Source organism: Doryrhamphus excisus, linkage group LG2, assembly GCF_037039965.1.
Source record: "Doryrhamphus excisus strain RoL-2023G ecotype Guam linkage group LG2, RoL_Dexc_Guam_v1.1, whole genome shotgun sequence".
Taxonomy (NCBI): domain Eukaryota; kingdom Metazoa; phylum Chordata; class Actinopteri; order Syngnathiformes; family Syngnathidae; genus Doryrhamphus; species Doryrhamphus excisus.
This window is the reverse complement of record NC_136358.1, coordinates 400,598-419,904: the sequence shown is the minus strand read 5'-3', so window position 1 is coordinate 419,904 and position 19,307 is coordinate 400,598. Positions and strand designations below refer to the sequence as shown.

At 49.0% G+C, this 19,307-nt stretch overlaps 5 protein-coding genes across 7 annotated transcripts; 3 read left to right on the top strand and 2 right to left on the bottom strand.

Moving 5' to 3' along the window:
* The first annotated feature begins 2,478 nt into the window (after nt 1–2,478).
* On the top strand, nt 2,479–7,528 carry f13a1b (coagulation factor XIII, A1 polypeptide b). The gene is made up of 15 exons (XM_058066635.2): nt 2,479–2,571; nt 3,723–3,886; nt 4,141–4,329; nt 4,394–4,642; nt 4,716–4,834; nt 4,893–5,000; nt 5,066–5,240; nt 5,309–5,447; nt 5,515–5,618; nt 5,679–5,767; nt 5,827–5,980; nt 6,051–6,326; nt 6,538–6,698; nt 6,778–6,914; nt 6,973–7,528. Exons 2-15 carry the CDS (start codon nt 3,736–3,738, stop codon nt 7,112–7,114), a joined length of 2,193 nt encoding a protein of 730 aa, XP_057922618.2. The 5' UTR covers nt 2,479–2,571; nt 3,723–3,735; the 3' UTR covers nt 7,115–7,528.
* A 67-nt stretch (nt 7,529–7,595) lies between these two features.
* On the bottom strand, nt 7,596–9,761 carry trmt10b (tRNA methyltransferase 10B). The gene is made up of 8 exons (XM_058066642.2): nt 9,462–9,761; nt 9,271–9,373; nt 9,070–9,191; nt 8,836–8,988; nt 8,689–8,767; nt 8,549–8,616; nt 8,363–8,486; nt 7,596–8,282 (listed from the first exon to the last, which is right to left on the bottom strand). The coding sequence occupies exons 1-8, from the start codon at nt 9,594–9,596 to the stop codon at nt 8,119–8,121; spliced, it is 948 nt and encodes a 315-aa protein (XP_057922625.2). The 5' UTR covers nt 9,597–9,761; the 3' UTR covers nt 7,596–8,118.
* Nucleotides 9,762–10,055: 294 nt separating this feature from the next.
* On the top strand, nt 10,056–14,511 carry intu (inturned planar cell polarity protein). The gene is made up of 17 exons (XM_078794338.1): nt 10,056–10,378; nt 10,536–11,068; nt 11,136–11,221; nt 11,421–11,615; nt 11,698–11,816; nt 11,880–11,969; nt 12,037–12,114; nt 12,188–12,371; nt 12,487–12,540; nt 12,617–12,679; nt 12,760–12,996; nt 13,060–13,149; nt 13,213–13,605; nt 13,687–13,757; nt 13,840–14,029; nt 14,100–14,242; nt 14,320–14,511. The coding sequence occupies exons 1-17, from the start codon at nt 10,323–10,325 to the stop codon at nt 14,429–14,431; spliced, it is 2,694 nt and encodes an 897-aa protein (XP_078650464.1). The 5' UTR covers nt 10,056–10,322; the 3' UTR covers nt 14,432–14,511.
* ino80b (INO80 complex subunit B) lies at nt 14,455–16,419 on the bottom strand. 2 transcript variants are annotated; one of them, XM_058066648.2, is made up of 5 exons: nt 16,278–16,419; nt 15,522–15,684; nt 15,328–15,461; nt 15,078–15,250; nt 14,455–15,008 (listed from the first exon to the last, which is right to left on the bottom strand). In XM_058066648.2, the coding sequence occupies exons 1-5, from the start codon at nt 16,288–16,290 to the stop codon at nt 14,523–14,525; spliced, it is 969 nt and encodes a 322-aa protein (XP_057922631.2). In that variant the 5' UTR covers nt 16,291–16,419; the 3' UTR covers nt 14,455–14,522. The 2 variants fall into 2 exon arrangements, with proteins under 2 accessions (XP_057922631.2, XP_078650505.1); XM_078794379.1 differs by lacking the exon at nt 16,278–16,419 and adding an exon at nt 15,760–16,271.
* On the top strand, nt 16,353–19,219 carry aadat (aminoadipate aminotransferase). 2 transcript variants are annotated; one of them, XM_058066639.2, is made up of 14 exons: nt 16,353–16,505; nt 16,661–16,782; nt 16,859–17,027; nt 17,090–17,222; nt 17,293–17,367; nt 17,438–17,647; nt 17,708–17,773; nt 18,039–18,121; nt 18,196–18,292; nt 18,365–18,426; nt 18,499–18,563; nt 18,656–18,762; nt 18,835–18,936; nt 19,015–19,219. In XM_058066639.2, exons 2-14 carry the CDS (start codon nt 16,716–16,718, stop codon nt 19,054–19,056), a joined length of 1,278 nt encoding a protein of 425 aa, XP_057922622.1. In that variant the 5' UTR covers nt 16,353–16,505; nt 16,661–16,715; the 3' UTR covers nt 19,057–19,219. The 2 variants fall into 2 exon arrangements, with proteins under 2 accessions (XP_057922622.1, XP_057922621.1); XM_058066638.2 differs by having other exon boundaries at nt 16,353–16,519.
* Nucleotides 19,220–19,307: the final 88 nt, after the last annotated feature.

Genomic DNA, 19,307 nt, shown 5'->3' with positions numbered 1-19,307 from the left:
GCTGGAAAGACCATTATTCAAATGAGAGTAGAGACGTAATAGAAGCATTATCTTCATTTGCAGACACGGAAATGCCGCCTGCATCTACACTTACCCAAAAAGCCTCTCTCAGAACCTTAATAAGAGGGTCTAAATGACAACAAACCAGCAGGAAGCAGGAGCACACGATGCCATCATTAGTGCACAGACAGGAAGTAAATAAAGTTTCAGCCTGAATCTCCAAGAAGTCATCAGAAGTCTTTGCATGTAGCTTTTCACTTGACTGGGAATCCTAAAAGGTAAATGAAACATATTGTAGTGGTTGTCATGTGATAGTCATGGCACCATCCCAGCATATGACATATGAGTGTCAGGTAAGCTGGCTCATTTCAAGTTCATTTTTTGCCCATAAAGCTCATTTTAACTTTAACTTAACATTTTAATTGCTACATGATTTGACTGTAATGCTTTAATAGGGTGTCAAATATGACAACTGAACTGCTCTTGCTATATTTCATCGATGAATTTATAGCAGGCAAGCAAGGAAAATATCACTATCTGGCTTTTAGGCATAAAAGCTCAGTGGAAAGCCAAATGTGACATATTTGTCCCCGTTTCAATGATTTTCAGTGTTCTTTGCTCCAATTCAGAGCACATCTTTGACATGAATAGTGTTTGTAGTGTGACTCCAAATGGGAGAAAAATGAGAGTTGAACATGATGTTCTGATCTCTTTTGTGAAGGTCTGGGCGTTTGATGGAAGAAGCGGGGATGCCATAGCACCATTAAAAAACATTGCCTCCATGTATGGAGCACAGCAGCTCTCCCTAATTATCTGCCGATTGCCAATGCTGCATCAGGCCCATTCTGCTGTCAAAATGTGTATTTGGAGCAAGATGTTGCTCCTATCAACACTCATAATTTACTTGTCAAAGCGCTGGTGCTCTCAGCATGGACCAGAGCCCCCTGGGTGCTCATTTCAAGATGCTTTCGATTCTCCTAAAATGCCTCTGCTCAAGCAATGTTTTTTTTCCTTTTAACAATCAGACATTTGTGACAGACAAAAGCCCTGACAGCTGGTTCCTGAAGCAATGTCGCTCTCTGGTGGCCGCAAGAGGAACATCACAAAATCATTTTCGTCGTGACGAGCGTACAAAGTCATCAACTTTAACCCGAAACATTTTAGATGCCCTACAATATTGTGAATGCTTAAATGGAGTGTCAAATTTGTGTTAACATTTTGAGACTTGTAGCAGTTTACTGCTGATGACATCATTAATGGGTCATGGAGTTGAAGTCTGCTTTCTAGTTCACTGTATTAGCAAGCTAATGGGCTGCTAACGAGAAAAAATACACTCAGAACTCGGTTAAACTCCTTCAATGTAGTAATAACACTATTTAACATAGTTTTTGAAAACTTTGTTTTACCTGTGGGCTAAAATTTGTATGCTAACTAGAAAATGTATACAAATCGAGGCAAAATGTTTCTGTACACTTTTCATGCTAACTGAAAAACATGCTAACCAGGGCGTACGCTAACCGAGGTTCCACTGCATTAGAATTTCATGAATTCAGTTGTGTCTTTTAGCCTTACCAAGCTAGCTTTAGCCACTTGGTGTGTTTTATATGTTTTACTTTTACTTACATGAACTTACTTACGTCCACCGTGATATTCTTTTGGACTCTTCTATTTCACTCTGGCTTCTCTTCTCAAAGGTGTTGATGATGTTGATGATGTTGATGATGTTGATGGTGTTGATGATGTTGATGATGTTGATGATGTTGATGATGTTGATGCTGCACGAAGCTGCAAGCTGCCATGACTCCACAGTCGCCTGGGAAGAAGTTCTTCTTGAGCGAGGACACAATCATATTGGACTTTTCCCTCCCGTCCCAGAAACATCCTCACCTGCATGGACCACCATTGGACTTCCCTTGGCTTGTACTCACCCCGTCAGCTCTTCCTCACGTCCCACCTCTTCCTCATTTTGCTTCCTTTGTGGCATTGGGGGAGGAGCCTCATGGTCGCTTTGAGCAGCACCAAGGCGGCAGGAAGTTTTGTAACATGACGTCTAACTGCTGAAGTGTGAGGTGGATCCATGTGGTCCATGTGCACTCACTTGGCTCTTTGCCCTTTTGGCAGGCTTTGAAGAACAGTTATGCTAGTAGACACGACACACACCTTTATGTCTCCTTCAGAGTCCATCAAACCCACTTGTTGGAGTGGCGTGATGGACACTCATGGTCACCATAGGACACCAAGGACACCATATTGGACAACCATCCAGGTGACGATGGGCAAACACAGGAGTGCACAAGATGATTCTCGCTTTCATTTTTTACAGTTGACAGTGCAAGAAGCTTTGTTTGTTTGTAGGAACATCTTAGATTCCACATGTTCCTCCCAACTGGGACTGACTGCAACTCACACACACACACACACACACACACACACACACAAGCCGGGGTCCCACCCACCAGTGTACTAACCACCAATCCACTATTTAAGCAGAAGCATCTGAGCGGTTGGACGAAAGCTTTCCGTCTTTCTTGAAGGTGCGTCCACACTTGGAGACCCTTTGCAAAGTTCCTGGTGAGAAACTCTCTTGAATGCTTGATACGTCACCTTTGAGCTCCTTCTCCAGATGGACATTTCCAGGCGTGGGGTATTCATTTGGAAACATGGCATGTGTGAAATGTTTGAAGGAGTTGTTTGCTCTTCTCTGCTTTTTAAGGGTGCTACATGTCTTCCTCAACCTTCTTTCAGTTGTGTGGCAACTTTGGGTGTGGCAGTGAGGACATGTCACACCAGTCTTTGCACACAACTCTCACTGCAACTTGCTTCAGTTGGTCATTGTTTCATCATCTCCATCTCTTGACTCCAGGCAGGAGGTGACCCCGAATGTCTGAACTTCAATTACCTTCACGCCGATTATTTTTTGATTTTTATTTTGAGTGACTTCTGATGTGGTTTGTTCCTGTTTTATGTGGTTCCTTCACCATTTCTTCACATCTGGATCATCAGTTAGCATCTTGACTTGTTGGATGTTAAATTGCACGAAGAGCTGCCAGGAGGATAATGGCGACCATGTGCGTCCCTCAAGTGTTGACAGGGGCGTCCACAGCTTGTTGGCGTATTCACTCATTCACTTTCTACCGCTTATCCTCACCAGGGGCGCGGGGGTTGCTGGTCTTGGGGCGAGAAACGGGGTCCACCCTGGACTGGTGGCTAGCCAATCACAGGGCACATATAGACAAACAACCATTCACACTCACATTCATACCTATGGCCAATTAACCTAGCATGTTTTTGGAATGTGGGAGGAAACCGGAGTACCCGGAGAAAACCCACGCATGCATGGGGAACATGCAAAGCGGGGAATTTTTTATAATATTTTTATAATATTCCAAGATGGGTTGCACGGCAGACAAGTGGTTTGTGCGCAGGCAAGGTATGAATGTGAGTGTGAATGGTTGTTTGTCTATATGTGCCCTGGGATTGGCTGGCCACCAGTCCAGGGTGGACCCCGCCTTTTGCCTGAAGACAGCTGGGATAGGCTCCAGCACCCTCGTGAGGATAAGCGGTAGAAAATGGATGGATTACTTTTTCAAAGTACCTTTCAGTTGATGTGACTAATTGACGATAACTCCTAGTTTGATCAACTGATGAGTTGCGCTCCACTTCACCAAGCGATCATTTCTTAAGATGACATCATTTGTTCCTTTGTGTTGTTTGTCTGCCAGAACTGTGACCAACATGTCCAATCCTCCGACCGAAACCCGTGTCAAGGTGAACAACCGGGGCCGCACCGGTGCTCCGGTCGCCAACGACAACTCTGACGAATCTGACATCCCCGAGTTTGAGCTTTTTGGCGCGGTCGGACCAAGAGGACTTCCACCTTTGACTGGTGAGGGACAGCTGGCTGGAATCAAATTTGTTAGTTCAAGCGGCAGAACTTCTTATCTTCCCTTAAATGTTTGACACATAATTGACACTCACACGGGATAAACTGCTCACTTCCTGCCTCCTGTCATCTCATCACGTCGTCTTCCGGCTGCTCACAGAGATACCAGGGATTGATTGACAGCTGACAACTCACTCACTAATCCAGCTCCACATACGGATGTGAATGTAATCTAACTCTAACGTGTGTATATCCAGAGTTCCTGGACGTCTGGGATGTGGACATGATGAGGAAACCAGACGAGACCAACAAGGTTCTCCACCACACGGCCTTGTATCAGTCCGACTATCTCATCGTGCGCAGAGGCCAAGAGTTCCAGCTGAAGATCACTTTTAACCGTCCCTACGACGCATCCAAGGACAAGTTTGTTGTGGAGTTTGTCATCGGTGAGTCCACGTGTTCACACACGTCTATGGACATGTCAGTTATTGTGGTCTGGCGTTGTCTCAGGCGCCAGTCCTCAGTACAGCAAGAACACCTACATCCCCGTCTTCCCAACTGATGAGCGCCAGACTTCCTGGCAGGGCCGCATCATCCAGACGTCCAACAACATCCTCACCATGGGCATTGTGCCCGCCGCCACCTGCATCGTGGGCAAGTACCACATGTATGTCGCCGTGGTGACCCCCTACGGTATCCGCAGGACCAAGCGGGATAAAAGCCGTGACATCTACGTCCTCTTCAACCCCTGGGCGGCGGGTGAGTTGGGGCTCCAAGTGGAGTGGGTTCCCCAAATTGATTGAGAATAGGAGCTCATCTTGTTTTCCCTTAGCCGATGCCGTGTTTCTGGATGACGACGCCGAGAGGGAGGAGTGCGTGTTGACGGAGACAGGAATCATCTACCATGGTGCCCATGATGACATCTCTGAGAAGAACTGGAACTATGGACAGGTAATACAGGAAGTGACTGTGCATGTTTTTATACTGACTGCTGTTGCTTTTGTTCCAGTTCAACTTTGGCATCCTTGATGCATGCCTGTACATATTGGACAGGTCTGAGATGCCCATTAGTAACCGAGGAGATGCCATCAAGGTGGTCAGAAAGGCCTCCGCCATGGTGAGTCACTTCAGTCTATCTTTGAGCACGAGTGCAGACACCAAGCGAGTCAAATTCCAACGTAGATGAACTCTTACGATGACAACGGCGTGCTGGTCGGGAACTGGAGTGGCGACTACACATACGGGGTGGCGCCCACTGCATGGACGGGCAGCACAGAGATCCTCCTCAGCTACGCCAGCAGCAAGACGCCCATCTGCTACGCCCAATGCTGGGTCTTTGCTGCCGTCCTCAACAGCTGTAAGCCCCCTCCCGGCGTCGGACTTTACTATATCCAATGACGTGTCAACTCTTCTCTGGATTTGTAGTCTTGCGCTGCCTGGGGATTCCATCCCGAGTCATCACCAACTTCGTCTCCGCCCATGACAACGATGGAAACCTGAAGACGGACGTCATCCTGGATGAAAACGGTCGCATAGATCGCAGCCGCACGAGGGACTCCATCTGGTAGGAAGCCCACTACTGTCAAGCTCGTCAAGCCGGGTCCTCCTCTAACTGGTCTTGGTGCCATCAGGAACTATCACTGCTGGAACGAATGCTACATGTCCAGACCGGACCTCCCAGCTGGCTTTGGGGGCTGGCAGGTTGTGGATGCGACACCACAGGAGACCAGTGATGGTAACTATGAGGAACAATTCAAGTCATAGTTCATAGGTCAAACGTGAGGTGTCCTTGAAGGCTTTTACAGATGCGGGCCAGCATCAGTCCACGCCATTAAACACGGGTTCATCTGCTACCCCTTTGATGCGCCCTTCATATTTGCTGAGGTGAGGGTCTTTGTGCTCGTGGAGCCAACGTGGTAGACTCTGACGCACTCTTCCCCCAGGTGAACAGCGACATGGTGTTTTATTCCCGGAGAAGAGACGGAAGCCTGGAAACAGTCCGGGTGAACCGCTCCCATATCGGCCGCCTGGTTTTGACTAAAGCTGCTGGCACGCTGAGCCGCCGAGACATCACTGAGCAGTACAAATTCCCTGAAGGTGGCTGAGGAGCTTCTCTTATTAAACTGTCCCACCCTGGACCACACCAATGTGTCATCTTCTCCTTCAGGAAGTGCTGAGGAGCGCACGGTCCTGGAGAAAGCAGAGTTGTACAGCTGCATGAGAGAGACATCCAACCCCCCTACGGCTGACGTGGACCTGCTTCTGTCAAACATGGAGGTCAGCCTGGGTGACGACTTCCAGTTGACTCTGAAGTTTGTCAATCGCAGCAACCATCGCCGCACCGTGGAAGCATACGTCAGCGGCAGCGTGGTCTACTACACGGGTGTCACCAGCTCAGAGTTCTTGTTCACCACCCCCACCATCAAGATTGGGCCGGGCAAGAGTAAGTGCTTTAAGGGTGGTGCTTGGGGTGCTTCAAGGGTGGTGCTTGGGGTGCTTCAAGGGCGGTGCTTGGGGTGCTTCAAGGGCGGTGCTTCAAGGGCGGTGCTTGGGGTGCTTCAAGGGCGGTGCTTGGGGTGCTTCAAGGGCGGTGCTTGGGGTGCTTCAAGGGGATCTTGTGCAGGTGAAAGAGTCAACATGCTTGTCCTATGCAGCTGTGACAGAGTCTGTGAACGTGGAGGCCAAGAAGTACATGAAGCTGCTGGTGGAGCAGTCCAACTTGCACTTCATCGTCACGGGGAAAGTCACCGAGACGGGCCACATCGTCACCGGCATGAAAGTCGTCCGCCTGCATAATCCCAAACTCAGCGTCAAGGTGGAGACCCAGCAAGAGGCTGCTCAGTTTGTCACAAAGCTCCATGGTCCATGGTGTGCATGTGTGTGTGTCATGGAAGGTGTCAGGTCCCGCTAAGGTGAACGAGGAGATGACGGCGATGGTGGAGTTTACCAACCCCTTCGCCACCAACCTGGAGGATGTCAACATCCGCATGGAAGGATCTGGAATCATGCTGCCCAAGTCAAAGTACTACAGGTGAGCACCAGTAGATTTTGTGCTGGTCTGAATTCACCAGTCGTGTGTCTCCTGTCAGTCTCATCACAGGAGGCTCCTCCCTCACCTGGAGTGAGTTCTTCACCCCGCAGAGGGCGGGCACCAGTCAGCTGATCGTCACGCTTGACTGTCCCGGTCTCAGGCAGGTGTACGGCGAGGCCGCGGTCACTGTGAACGCCTGAGGATGATTGCAGATTGCTTGAACTGCATATTCTATTAAGTCACATGTTACACATAATATTACTAACATCACTTTCATAATCATCTATATCAGGGATGTTCCCAGGGATAAAAAGGAAAAGATGCAAAAACAAATCCAGCATATGTGAATATATGATTAGTTGGCAAAACAAAAAATCCACTTCTTAGCTTTGCGTGTGACAAAGCAAATTTGGTAAAAGTGCGTGTTATGCAATAATATATTTCATAAATCCTAAAGTCATTATATTTTCACAATATCCTGATGGCCAATAAAAAGCTGCGGTAAGAAAATGACACCCCAGCCACAATTTCAGCATCCCTGATTTATTCTGTAATTCCTGCTTGCTTTTTCTCTTTTTCGCACACACGCAGCTCAGCCAAATAAATTATTAAAAGTCTCACACATGCGTCCTTTATTGTCCCCCACATGACATTCTGCACTTGAAGTGTGTGTGTGTGTGTGTGTGTGTGTGTGTGTGTCAGCTGAGCATCTGAAGCTCCTTGTTTGCAGCCATAAGTGTTTATTTTGTTGAGGCTTTGCATGATGAAGCCACACTTGGGACCAGCACGCCACAACTTGTCAGAAAGCCACCACTGATGGTAGCAGTCAAGGAGGTGGGGTTGCATCCAGATGACCAACAAAGACCAGCAATCTGACTCTTGAATACGCTTGTATGCCCTCCCTTTGGTTGCATTTTCAAGTTCAGTCTGTACAGTACAGATAAATCAGTTTCTCTAGAGATGTCTCAGACGAGAAACAGCAGATCAATATGTGCATTCACTTTCCAGTCCCCCAATACAAAAACAAAACCTCTCCAAGGACACCAGAAAAAGTTGGTCGATTTCTCACTAGTCGCTCATGAGTCAAACTAGCCAATCACAATCACAAATGTTCTTGTGTCCTGTTATGTGGACAGTTCAATTCTTCAGTGTTGCATGTATTTGTCCAAGACCAAGGGGGTCGTGTAACGTCCAATGTGAACTGTCAACAAATCTTATTCTCCGGAAGTAGACACTGCAGTGGAGGGTCAGGAGAAATAGAGTCCTGGAAGTGCGGTGCAACCACATAACCCTTCCCCTGGGGGAACCACTTGCTCAAAGCATGAGTCCAGCTTCCCGTTTCACACAAAGTCAGCATGATGTCCAACACTAGGAGCAAAGAGGAGTGGCGGTCAGAATCAACACACAAATGACCACCACGAGTAAACGAGATGAAGAATGCCGCTCACCTTGATTGATGGCCAGAATCTTTGAGTGGAAGTTCTTGTCGTTGTGCTTCTTTTGCATGTACTCGTCGATGGGGAGCCTAACCACTCGGACACCCAGTTCTTTGGCCCGGCAGAGGCTCAATGTCTGCAGGACAGAAGATCCAACAAGTGGGTTTGAGATTCAATCAAGTGGAAGACGTGATGTACCTTCTGGACGCTCTCATCCACAAGTCCTCCGAGGACGTACACCTTGTCACGCTCCACACAGTCCAAAGCTGATGAATTGAAAACACTGTCAAACTTTCATCTTTCCTGTTTAGATGTGAAGCAGAGAAAAAGTAATGCACCTTCTTCGGCGTCTGGTGAGAGGTACACAAGACTTTGTGCCGGGAAAACGTCCAGACAGCTTTGCTGTGTTATTTCCATCTGAGAGAACGAGACACGATCGAGCCGTCAAGCCAAGAAACCAGCAGCATTTGTTTTTGAGGACTCACCGAGTAATCCAAGAAGCCGGCATTCATGCGAACACACTCGCTGAGGAGGCGACTGTCCTCTCTCAGGTCTGTCAGGAACAGATGGAACGGTTGCAGGGCCTTCTTGTTGGAACCGTAGAGCCTCCGTAACTGAGCTGAAAGTCTGCTGACCTCCTGCAGTACAGAACACAGGACACCTTCAAGAAAAGCCACATAATGCTACGTGCTTTCGGGCTTACTGGGAGTTTTGTCCACCTTGTCAGACATGCAGTGTGTCATGCTGAGGTCAATGCACACTTTGAGGCCACTGGAGCGAGCCTCGGCTAAACGTTCTCTGGTGATGGCCTTCATGACCCGCTTGCTCTGCTGAGGGGGCGCTAACACATAAACACAAAAACACGACAAACTAACGTACTGTATACACTTTGCACTTGGTTCTTTGTTCATCGTCTTTACCAAACTCCCGATTGAGCTTCCTTCGCAGTTTCTCCTCCTTCCTTCTGCTCTTTTTGGCAGCCAGCTGCCTCTGCCAGTGTCGCTGCTTTCGCAACACATTCTTCTGTGTCAACACAGACTTACAACTCAGAATTCATGAAGACAAACCTGAAAGAGTTCAACGTGTTGTTGCCTTTCTACCACTTACTTACTGAACAGTGAGCGGGGTCTCTCTCAGGCGTCCCCTCAAGTTCCTCCTGGTCCTGCACGTCGATGTGAAGCAGTTCCATCATCTCTGAAAACCCATCCGTCTGCTTTTCAGTCCAACCTGGTGAACCATCAGCCATTTCAGAGGTAATAAACTACTTGGACAATAAAACACCGAGACGTTCTCGGTGTGTCCGGTTTGAAAATGTTCAAAAGTTGTTTGTATCCCCAGAGTGAGCGATAGTAACGAAACGAAAACACTTCCGGTGGCGACATGTGATTGTGTCGCATATACATGACGTCACGATACACAAGATGGAAAGAAAAATGATCGCTTTCGATTGTAAGGGTTAGCTTTAGTGACAACTTTAATGATACGATTTAGTTAATTATACAATGGAGATTTGGTTAATTGGAAAAAACAACAAAACATTATCTGTCCAGCAGCATGTTTGGCCAGAGGGAAAAAGACTAAAAAGACGATAAATGTATTAAATTCTTTGTTTTATTGTGATGGTAATCACGCACCAACTTTCTCACATATGACTCATATTTACACGCCACGCCTTAGAGAAAGTCTTTTTATTTAAATTTAGTACAGCTGAGTTGGAGTTCACCTGAGCCTCGCTAGCCTGCTGACTAGCTGGCTTGCTAGCCTGTTGTCAGTGGCAACGAAACCAGATCCACCAACGAGATGGAGCCCTAGGTAATGAGCCAAAGTGATGGACGGCACTCGCCGTAAAACCGAAGAAGAAGAGAGGTAGCCCAATGCGTCACGTGATTTTCGGGAGCGTTTTTCAACATGGCGGCGGGAGACTATCGCCTCTTGAGTTGCTTAAAGTTTGATTAACCGGCGTGGAGACAACATGGCTTGCGTGGATGTGCGTGAGCGCGCGTCCAAGTCGTCGAGTGGACTGAGCGAGTAAGTTGTGTTCAAAGTATAAAAGCAGTTTGTATTTATTAAGTGCTTTATTTACATGTCTACTGTCAGTAGTCTTGCTTATTGTGCGCTATTAGCATATAATTGACAATAGGTGATGTTTGTTTGCTTTTGCTAACTGAATGTCAACTTGTGTCAGTGACCTGGAAGTAGAATGGTTGGATGACATCCAGACAATCGGCGAGCTCTTTTACTTAGAGCTGAGCGAGGGAGAAGAGGAGGCACTCTTGGCGCAGTCAGCCGCCGCTCAACAAAAGCCCACCAGTCACATACACTCCCAAGAGGCAGACCTCATCACGGAGGTCACCAAGAAGCACCGATGCAGTCCGCAAATGGAGGAGGTTGAGCCAGTGCTGAGGAAGCCCAACAGGAGAAAACAACAGCCATCGGCGTGCAGAGGCGGCAGGAAGGTTGCCTCCACCTTATCACCACCACCAACATCCTTGAAGAGCCAGAGCTCCGCCAGTCTGCAGCTGCTTAAGGAAGTGTGCATCAACATCAACCCCGAGCGTTCTGGAGGCTCGTCCTCACCCCTGCTGGAGGCCCTGCTGGGCGTTGTGCATCGGCCATCTGGGATCGGCGCTCACGGAGACGCGGGGAAAGAGAAAAGACTGACCGTTGATGGCCTTGCTCCTAACAGCCCTGCCAGCAAATGTGGCCGCATCCTCATTGGTGAACGCAAAACCCTGACCAGATGTTACCATGGCAGCCAATAAACATGTCACCTTTGCTCCTGCAGGCGATGTGCTGCTCGCCGTGGACGCCGTGGACGTCAATGCCGACAACATTGAGAACATTCTTTCGTGTGTCCCAGGACCAACTCAGGTGGGAACAACAACATGGTGATCACAGCACATCATAGCAATCTTAAAGGACATGGTGAAATTATGCGCTATTGATTGTTTTAAATCAATGAGTCAGAGACACATTAATCATATTGATCACACATGTAAGCAAGAGTGTGCTAATTGTCATGCTAACATTTGTATATTGATGACGACGATGACCACATTTTATTCTCAAGGTGAGGTTGACCTTGGAGACATTGGGCAGGAACAGCGGCCCAGGTCTCAGGGAGAAGAATTTGCTGCCCGTCAGCCCATTAGTGCGCCTCCTGTGCGGGCAGGACATGGCCGAACTGCAGCTGTCCATCAACCACATCCCACACATGGTCATGTACCTGTCACTCAAGATGGATGCCGCATCGCCACAGGAGGAGGTCAGTCTGGAGAAACCATGTCTCTTCAACCCGCTGGTATGTTCCTGTGGAAACGGTTCTGTTGCTGTTGTGATGTGCACAGGAAGACATCTTGTACCAATACCCGGTTTCTGAGGCGTCCGTTCAGCTCAAAGGAGCCAGAGGAATGTTCCTAACGCTGTGTGACATGTTGGACAATGTCACAGGCAGCAGCATCGTCAGGTACGAGAACTTCCAGCTTGCTTTCCACAGCGGACTGCTTTCAAACTGTTTGTTCTGGTTCAGTTCCACGCTGATGCTGGACAAACACATGGTCCATGTGGGCTACTGGAAGGAAGGCCACGCCCTGCTGGTCTTTGGGCTTCCTGCTGAGAGGTACACAAACCCCTGTCCCTGTTTGCTTTGAAGATGTAGCACATGAGCACAGTTGGTTTTCCTCCAGCGTTCCTTTGGTGTGCCTACGCTCACTGGTGGGAGACGTAGTGCGGACACTAAAAGTCATGTACGGATCCTTAGACAGGTGGGTCAGATGAAAAAAGTCCCAAGTGATGGACTTCAATTCGTTTTAAATTTGATCTGTTTGTCCCCCACAGCGCCTTCTGCAGGGCGGAGCAAAGGCCGCAGCTCGACCAGTTCTTCTGCTTGTTCTTCCAGCGGCTCATCCAGCCATCCTATCTGAGGGGTGCTGTCTTATTTCCGTCCTTGAATGTTTCTGGGAGCCTCTTCCTTGACGGACTGCCGGCAGTCCGATGGCTCACGCTGCCACCCAAAATCAAAGTGAGAGCGATCTGAAAATCCTGATGGAGAACTCCCTTTCATGTCCCAAGCAGTAAAGCATTGTTCACCTAATGTCCAGTATTTATTTGAATGTTAATTTGGGTCTTTGCCGTAGATGGAGGTGGACGCTCTCCTCACCGACTTTGAAGCCTCAGATTTTGGAGAAATGGTGAGCTGATGAGCAACCAGGATGCATGAGCCTTGTGTTGACTTCCTGTGACTGTCGTTCTTTTGACCATCATCAGTCGGAGGACGTTTTCGGCCTGAGGCGTCTCTACGGGATTCTGGGCTCTTGTCTGTTCTACAAGGTTGTTTTGTGTCTCAAAATGAGATCATCTTCGTAGTTGGCAAATGCAGACTTCGGAACGCTTGTGCTGATCCCCGCTAGTCCTACCTGATTGCCAACCATCTTGCCAAAGAGGAGCTGCTGGATGTGTGTCTGTATGTGAAGCACTACTGCTTGCTGCCGCTGGCGTCCCAGCAGCGGGCGGCCCAGCAGCGGGGGGCCCAGCAGCGGGCGGCCCAGCAGCGGGCGGCCCAGCAGCGCGCGGCCCAGCTGGTCATCTGGAGGGAGGTGTTCCCTCATCAGAGCAGCAGACGCCGCTTCCTCCTCATCGTGAGCCAGGTGAAGAGATGCAGCATGGTGTTTTGTCCTCAGGCGACATGACCTTGTGTGTGTCCTGCCCAGAGGTTCTTCATGCAATGTGTGTTGCTGGAGATGGAAGGCTGCATGTCGTCTTCTGGACCTTCAGGACCAGACTGCGTTTATGTAGCTCAGGTAAAGCGCCTTCCTTGTTTAGTTTGTGTGGCAGAAGCCAAACAACAACCCACCCGCCCTCAGGTGAAGGCCACGCTGCGGCAATTGGAGACCTTGGAGGAGGCCTTGGAGGAACGTCTGAGTGCTGCCGCTGTTCCCTGCCTGTCCTCTGCCGACTGGTTTCTGCCCGCTGCCACATCCCGCATCCGCCTTGACGGCCTGGCCGCCTCCTCGCCAATCCTCGGAAAACTCGCCAACGTTAAGAGCTCCTCATTAGCGTCCAGAGGCAGCAGCCTTTTTGGAGAGAGGGCCCGGAAGTCCAGCCCCCAGAGGAGCACGTCGGAATGTGGGGCTGAGGGACACTCAGACAATGGAGCAGCTTCTTCAGCACCTCATGGTCTTAGTCCTGGCTCAGCCAGGACCCTGGGGGGAAGGCGGGACTCGCTGGGATCTGATGGGAGTGGGAGCCTCTTCAAGGTAACACAACCAGTCAGATGGGTGTGAGAGCCAGAGACATTCCACCATCCATGTTCTTGACTGTGGACCTTTTCCGGTCAGGTGCCGAGGATGGCGGCTGTGAGGATGACCGTGAGTGCGAGGGACACGCAGGAGGCACACAACACCACCAAGTTTGTCTCGAAACATTTCCTTGCCTCATGTTGGACGTTAGCACAACCTGAGTGAATTTGATGTCAGCTTCATATGCGACAGACTGAGCTCCGGTGCCGAAAACACCTTGTTCCATTACGTCCTCATGGAAACGGTCCAGGGAATCTTCATCTCTCCCACACACACAGAGGAGGCTGAGCTCGGCGGATCCATTCACCCTCAGCTCATCCACAGCTTTCATCACTGCTGCCTGTCCATTCGGGAGACATTCCAACAGAACCTGCCAGTTACGGTCAGTGCGGCCTAAAGTTCTAAAATGATTTTTCTTCATTTGCAAGCATCTTTTCCCTCTTGCCCTACAGGGCAGGAAGGCGGAAGACAAGCCTCGAAGTGCCAGCTGGGGCTTGGGCCCGGTCAAAGAACATGGAGTCCTGTTCCAGTGCAAAGCACCAAACTGGACGGACCAGAGGAAGCCTGCCCCCACCCTAACTTACTGGGTGATAGGGTAGGTCTGCCTTGACTACAGTACAACATCTTGCTGCTCAACTAAACTTTCTTTTGGACCTTTGTCCCCGTCTTAAGGCGGTTGTTGCTAGAACCCGTTCCTCAGGAGTTCTACGTATGTTTCCACGACTCTGTCCCAGAGGTCCCTGTGGAGATGGCTTTCAGGTTGTCCTTCGGTTTGTCCACATGATGCAATCACCCCCACACAAGACACACAAGACATTAATTTATTAATAAACATGTCCTTGTTACACTCGTGTATGAATGTCGGTTAATGGTTCTTATGACACCGCTGCATGTGCAGAGTGACTTTGTAGGTGGTGTTGCATGTTCTTCTTGTAACATTGGAGACTGCACAGAGGGACGCCGGTCGTGGAGCAACTGTACTTTTTCAGCTCGCAGCAGCCACTGACCCCACAAATCACAGGGGCTGGGGGGGGCGGAAGGGGCACTGCTGCGTTCACAGTGGGGATGCCCAGTGGGAAGGAGATGGTGACCCCCTGGGCGGAGTTGCTGTAGTGGATGATGGGACACTGACTCTGCTTGGACTTTTTGTCTCTCATGCTTTTGATCTTGGCCTTGCTGGTCTTGGTCAGCCTCTCAATGGTCTGGTTCTTGTTCTCTTCTGCCTTCTTGGCTGCCTGCAAACGTCTCTTCCGAGCGCGCTCCTCCCGCTTCTGCATCATCTCAGCAGTCAGCTCCTTCTCCTTGTAGCCCATGGGTAGCTCCAGGAGGGGCTGGATCTGCTGCTTGTGGAGTAGCGCTTTCTGAACACACACACAGCGTCTTGTTAGCGAGAACGCAAGCCAAAGCTCATCCGGTCCTTCCCCCCTCACCTGTCGGGTGGTGAGCAGAGACTCATCCACTTCCTTCTTCAGTTCGCCGTTGTCGTCAAGCTCACCCTTCTCCAGTGCATCAAGCCATCTCTCCTCGTCGTCCACGGGACCTCCCAGCACCGTGTCTGAGTCCATATCTGGCATAGGAGAGGCAGCCATGTTGCTGTCTTCATCTGGCATTCAAAATAAAGGCGATAGAATTAATTGCACAAAAGCATCATAGTGGACGTGAGCTGGGTCTACATCTTACCCAGCCACGCCCGATACTGCTCCAGCGGCACAGAGGGCTCGTCGTCGTCATCGTCATTATCATTGTCATGGTCCACAATGGTCAGAGGCGAGGGAGGACAAGCCACACCGGGATGCACTGTGAAGGTGGGGACACTACCGGCAAATACAGCCGTCAACAACCAGTCAAAAACACAACAATTAAGCGTGCCTCACCTCTTGGTTCCTAGCGTCTGTCCTCCCAGCTTGATCTTCAGACGCAGCTGCGGTGGTGGTGGTGGACGAGGAACCAACACAGGCTCCGGATGCTTCCTCTTGTGCTTCTTGTGTTTTTTGTGTTTGTGCTTGTGCACGGCGTGCGCTCCCATGCTGCTGTCACCTGTACACAACCAAACAATGAGATGGCTTCATGCACTCCAAACATGAACATGTCAATTATACAAATAATGCTCACCTAGAAATCTGGAATGAACCATTTCTTTCCTCTTCCCCATTTATTGGAACCTTAATTTCCTCGTGGGCACAAGCCCAAGGGATCAATAACGCTCTTATCTGATTTACCCCACAAAAAGACCCATTAACAGTTACATTTAACAACTGTTTCCAACTTTGTTAATACGTTTTAAAAACAAAACATAATGCAATTTCATCGGCAACCTTTCATACACTTTAGTAATTGCATACACAAGTCATCCAAGGTCGAAGTTTGCACCCAATCTAACGTTAAAGTACACATGAAAACAAAACGGAATATTTAAATACTGCTTACAATTCAACGTGGTACATTCACATTAATATGTGCATTTTCCATTACGAACCTTAACTTTTAGCCTTAACTAAAACGGCTGCGAATAAAACCAAACACATGCTACCAACGTTTGATGTTCGGCTTTAGAAGACACGATTTAACAGTTAAAAAGACGAGTTAGCATAGAGCAGACCAACGCTAACGAGGAGGTGACGTCACTTAACTGTTTCCGGTCATATCTCTCCTTGACGCTTACTGCCCTCTAGTGGCACCTGGCTTTAACCGCCTTTGAGTTCATTTTACTTCCATTTTGTTGGGCGTAAAGCCGGGAAGGCGCGGTGTCTTATAGCAGGACTGCGACGTGGTATAGGCGGCACAACGCGAAGATGGCTTGCTTCCGGTAATGGCGGCCTTCGTAACTCAAAGAGCTTTTGGACGTAAAGGAGTCGCCCGTAAGTATCACAAGGTCAGCTCAATTGGATCTTGTAGGTCACTTAAAGCCGGACTTTTCCAGCACCCCATAAAAGGAGCTATTTATATATTTATACTTCTAACTAAGTAGTGGGTCAACCTGTATGTGACATGTTTCACATATTTTGTCTTGCAGAAACAAATGAAAAGTTGCTGACTTTTAGAAGAAACTGAGTGTGCTTGTAGGAAAGATGAATTATGCTCGATTTCTGACTGCGGTCAGCGCAGCCAGGAAGCCATCGCCCATCAGAATGCTGAGTGAGTTAAAATAAAAAATCTATCAATTATCAGCTCAACACTGTCATGGCCTCATGATGCTGTTGTGTACATGAAGCTGAGCTGCAGCAGCGTTCACCTCCATCGCTGATCTCACTGGCCGGTGGGGCGCCGAACCCTGACACCTTCCCCTTTGAGTCAGCGACCATCCAGGTCAAGAACGGCCAGGCTATCTCCTTTGATGAGGTGGCCATGAAAAGGGCATTGCAGTACTCGGCCTCCAGCGGGTAACAGGCTTCCTGACAAAGTCCTGAAGGTTTCTACAATGTAACCTGTAATCTTCACATAGGATCCCAGAGCTACTGACATGGTTAAAGAACCTGCAGAAGAGCCTCCACAACCCACCCACGGTCACCTGTAGTCCTGAGAATGGCCAAATGGACGTGTGCGTGACCACAGGAAGCCAGGAAGGGCTCTGCAAGGTACGTCTCTTACATTTGTTCTCTCTCTGTTTGTCTGGGCTTCCTTCAACCTCCATCTTTGCATCCGCAGGTGTTTGAAATGCTGGTCAACCCTGGAGACAACGTACTGCTGGATTCGCCTACCTACCCGGGAACGCTGGCGGCAGTGAGACTTATTTCTTGAACATGAGCTCCACACTTCTGGAACCTTCTGACTCCCCTCCTTTCACCTGCAGCTACAGCCGCTAGGCTGCAACATTATCAACGTCCGCAGCGATCAGCATGGCATGATACCAGCAGCACTGAAGGAAGTCTTGTCTCGCTGGAACCCATCAGATGTTCACAGGCCCGGCAGCGGCGTTCCCAAGGTCCTCTACACCATTCCCAATGGAGGAAACCCCACCGGCGCCTCCATGACAGCTCAGAGGAAGAAGGAAGTCTATGAGGTGAAAAGATGAAACGTCTCATGGTCTGTCAATGGAGATTGATGCTTACTGTTGCTGCAGCTGGCAAGGACGTACGACATGCTCATCATCGAGGACGACCCTTACTACTTCCTGCAATTTGACAAGGTGATCACATTTCTTCACTTGTTGCTCTCAAGCTGGGTCTCAATTGGAATACTTTGGACAGTACACCTCCATAGGTAGACTGTGTACTTACGTTTGACAGTCTAATGTTGTATGGTTTGCTCATCAGCAGCCATTATTTCAAATGAGTTCCTCCGCTTCCACTACATCGCCACCGAGTAGTGTGAACGCACTTATGCTTCCTCTGAGACACAGCCTCGCTATTTCACCTGGTGACAACTCCTCTTTTGGGTTGTGAACATCGCAGCCATGGGCGCCAACTTTCCTCTCAATGGATGTGGATGGGCGGATCATCAGAACCGATTCCTTCTCCAAGATCCTGTCTTCAGGGTGAGCCCCCGATGAAATCCCGACTACCACAGTTGTTCCTTCAACTCCTTGTGTGTTTGCACGTGTTGGCCCAGCTTGAGGATAGGTTTTGTAACAGGGCCCAAACCTCTGCTGGAGCGGGTGGTGCTGCACGTTCAGGCATCCACTATGCACACAAGCACATTCACACAGGTGAGCCTGACCACGCCCGCGGGGTCTCATCCCGCTCATCCTGCGCTGCCATCATGCTTGCTCCTCTTTTAGCTCATGGTGTCTCAGCTGTTGCACGATTGGGGTCAAGATGGCTTCCTTCGCCACATAGACGGGTATGTCGCTGCCAGCGTTCCTGTTCTGAAAGAACAAAGATCCCTTTGTTGTGAGCGTTCTTCTTGTCACAGAGTGATTGATTTCTACGGAAAACAACGTGATGCGATGATTAGCTCCGCCCACAAGTGGCTCTCAGGTATTTTCACACTTTTGGTGTTTGTGAATAAAGAATAAAAGTTCTGTATTGGAGCTCGATGACATAACTGACAGAAAATAAAACATGCACAGGTATAGCAGAGTGGCACACCCCAACGGCGGGAATGTTCCTGTGGATCAAACTGAAGGAAATCCAAGACACCAGGCAGCTCATCATGGAGAAGGCCCTGGAGAAGGAGGTGTGTGCACGCGTGTAGCAACATGATGTAAACCTGCAGCGCTTGGCTTGACTTGTTTTGTCCCACGTGAAGGTGCTGCTGGTTCCAGGAAGCGTGTTCATGATCGACAGCAGTAAGCCGTGTCCTTACGTCAGAGCGGCTTTTTCACTGTCTACTCCCCAACAGATTGATGAAGTATGCGTGCGTGCGCACAAACACCCATACACGCAGTACAAAATGCAACACTGAATCACTTCATTCATCTCCCAACAGGCCTTCAGACGCCTTGCCAACCTAATCAGAGAGTCTTCCTGACCAGCTCCTCTTCATTTTACATGAAGATGTTATGGCGTGCAAAAGAACATTTGTCAAAGCGCATGTTCCTCATTATACATGCTGGAGGAGGTGAACATGAATGGAAAAAAAATATTTTGCACTGTACATGCCCAAATGTTTTAAATGGGATCTATTATGCTCATTTTTCGACCCTTTGTATTGTGTTGTGGTCTCCTATAGAGCAGCTACACACAATAACCTGCAAAAAAAAAATCTAAATCTGCACCTAT

Excerpts from the sequence above, each read along its gene's own strand:
- aadat (XM_058066639.2), top strand. The coding sequence starts at position 16,716 with ATGAATTATGCTCGATTTCTGACTGCGGTCAGCGCAGCCAGGAAGCCA. Across the intron at positions 18,564-18,655 it reads CGCCCACAAGTGGCTCTCAG|GTATAGCAGAGTGGCACACC; the intron begins GTATTTTCACAC and ends AAACATGCACAG. Across the intron at positions 18,937-19,014 it reads CTCCCCAACAGATTGATGAA|GCCTTCAGACGCCTTGCCAA; the intron begins GTATGCGTGCGT and ends ATCTCCCAACAG.
- f13a1b (XM_058066635.2), top strand. The coding sequence starts at position 3,736 with ATGTCCAATCCTCCGACCGAAACCCGTGTCAAGGTGAACAACCGGGGC. Across the intron at positions 5,768-5,826 it reads CGCCCTTCATATTTGCTGAG|GTGAACAGCGACATGGTGTT; the intron begins GTGAGGGTCTTT and ends CTCTTCCCCCAG. Across the intron at positions 6,699-6,777 it reads ATCCCAAACTCAGCGTCAAG|GTGTCAGGTCCCGCTAAGGT; the intron begins GTGGAGACCCAG and ends GTGTCATGGAAG.
- trmt10b (XM_058066642.2), bottom strand. The coding sequence starts at position 9,596 with ATGGCTGATGGTTCACCAGGTTGGACTGAAAAGCAGACGGATGGGTTT. Across the intron at positions 8,768-8,835 it reads CCGGCTTCTTGGATTACTCG|ATGGAAATAACACAGCAAAG; the intron begins GTGAGTCCTCAA and ends TCGTTCTCTCAG. Across the intron at positions 8,283-8,362 it reads GATTCTGGCCATCAATCAAG|TGTTGGACATCATGCTGACT; the intron begins GTGAGCGGCATT and ends CTTTGCTCCTAG.
- ino80b (XM_078794379.1), bottom strand. The coding sequence starts at position 15,799 with ATGGGGAAGAGGAAAGAAATGGTTCATTCCAGATTTCTAG. Across the intron at positions 15,685-15,759 it reads GGTTCATTCCAGATTTCTAG|GTGACAGCAGCATGGGAGCG; the intron begins GTGAGCATTATT and ends GGTTGTGTACAG. Across the intron at positions 15,462-15,521 it reads CAGACGCTAGGAACCAAGAG|TGTCCCCACCTTCACAGTGC; the intron begins GTGAGGCACGCT and ends ATTTGCCGGTAG.
- intu (XM_078794338.1), top strand. The coding sequence starts at position 10,323 with ATGGCTTGCGTGGATGTGCGTGAGCGCGCGTCCAAGTCGTCGAGTGGA. Across the intron at positions 12,680-12,759 it reads GCTCTTGTCTGTTCTACAAG|TCCTACCTGATTGCCAACCA; the intron begins GTTGTTTTGTGT and ends GATCCCCGCTAG. Across the intron at positions 14,030-14,099 it reads AACAGAACCTGCCAGTTACG|GGCAGGAAGGCGGAAGACAA; the intron begins GTCAGTGCGGCC and ends CTTGCCCTACAG.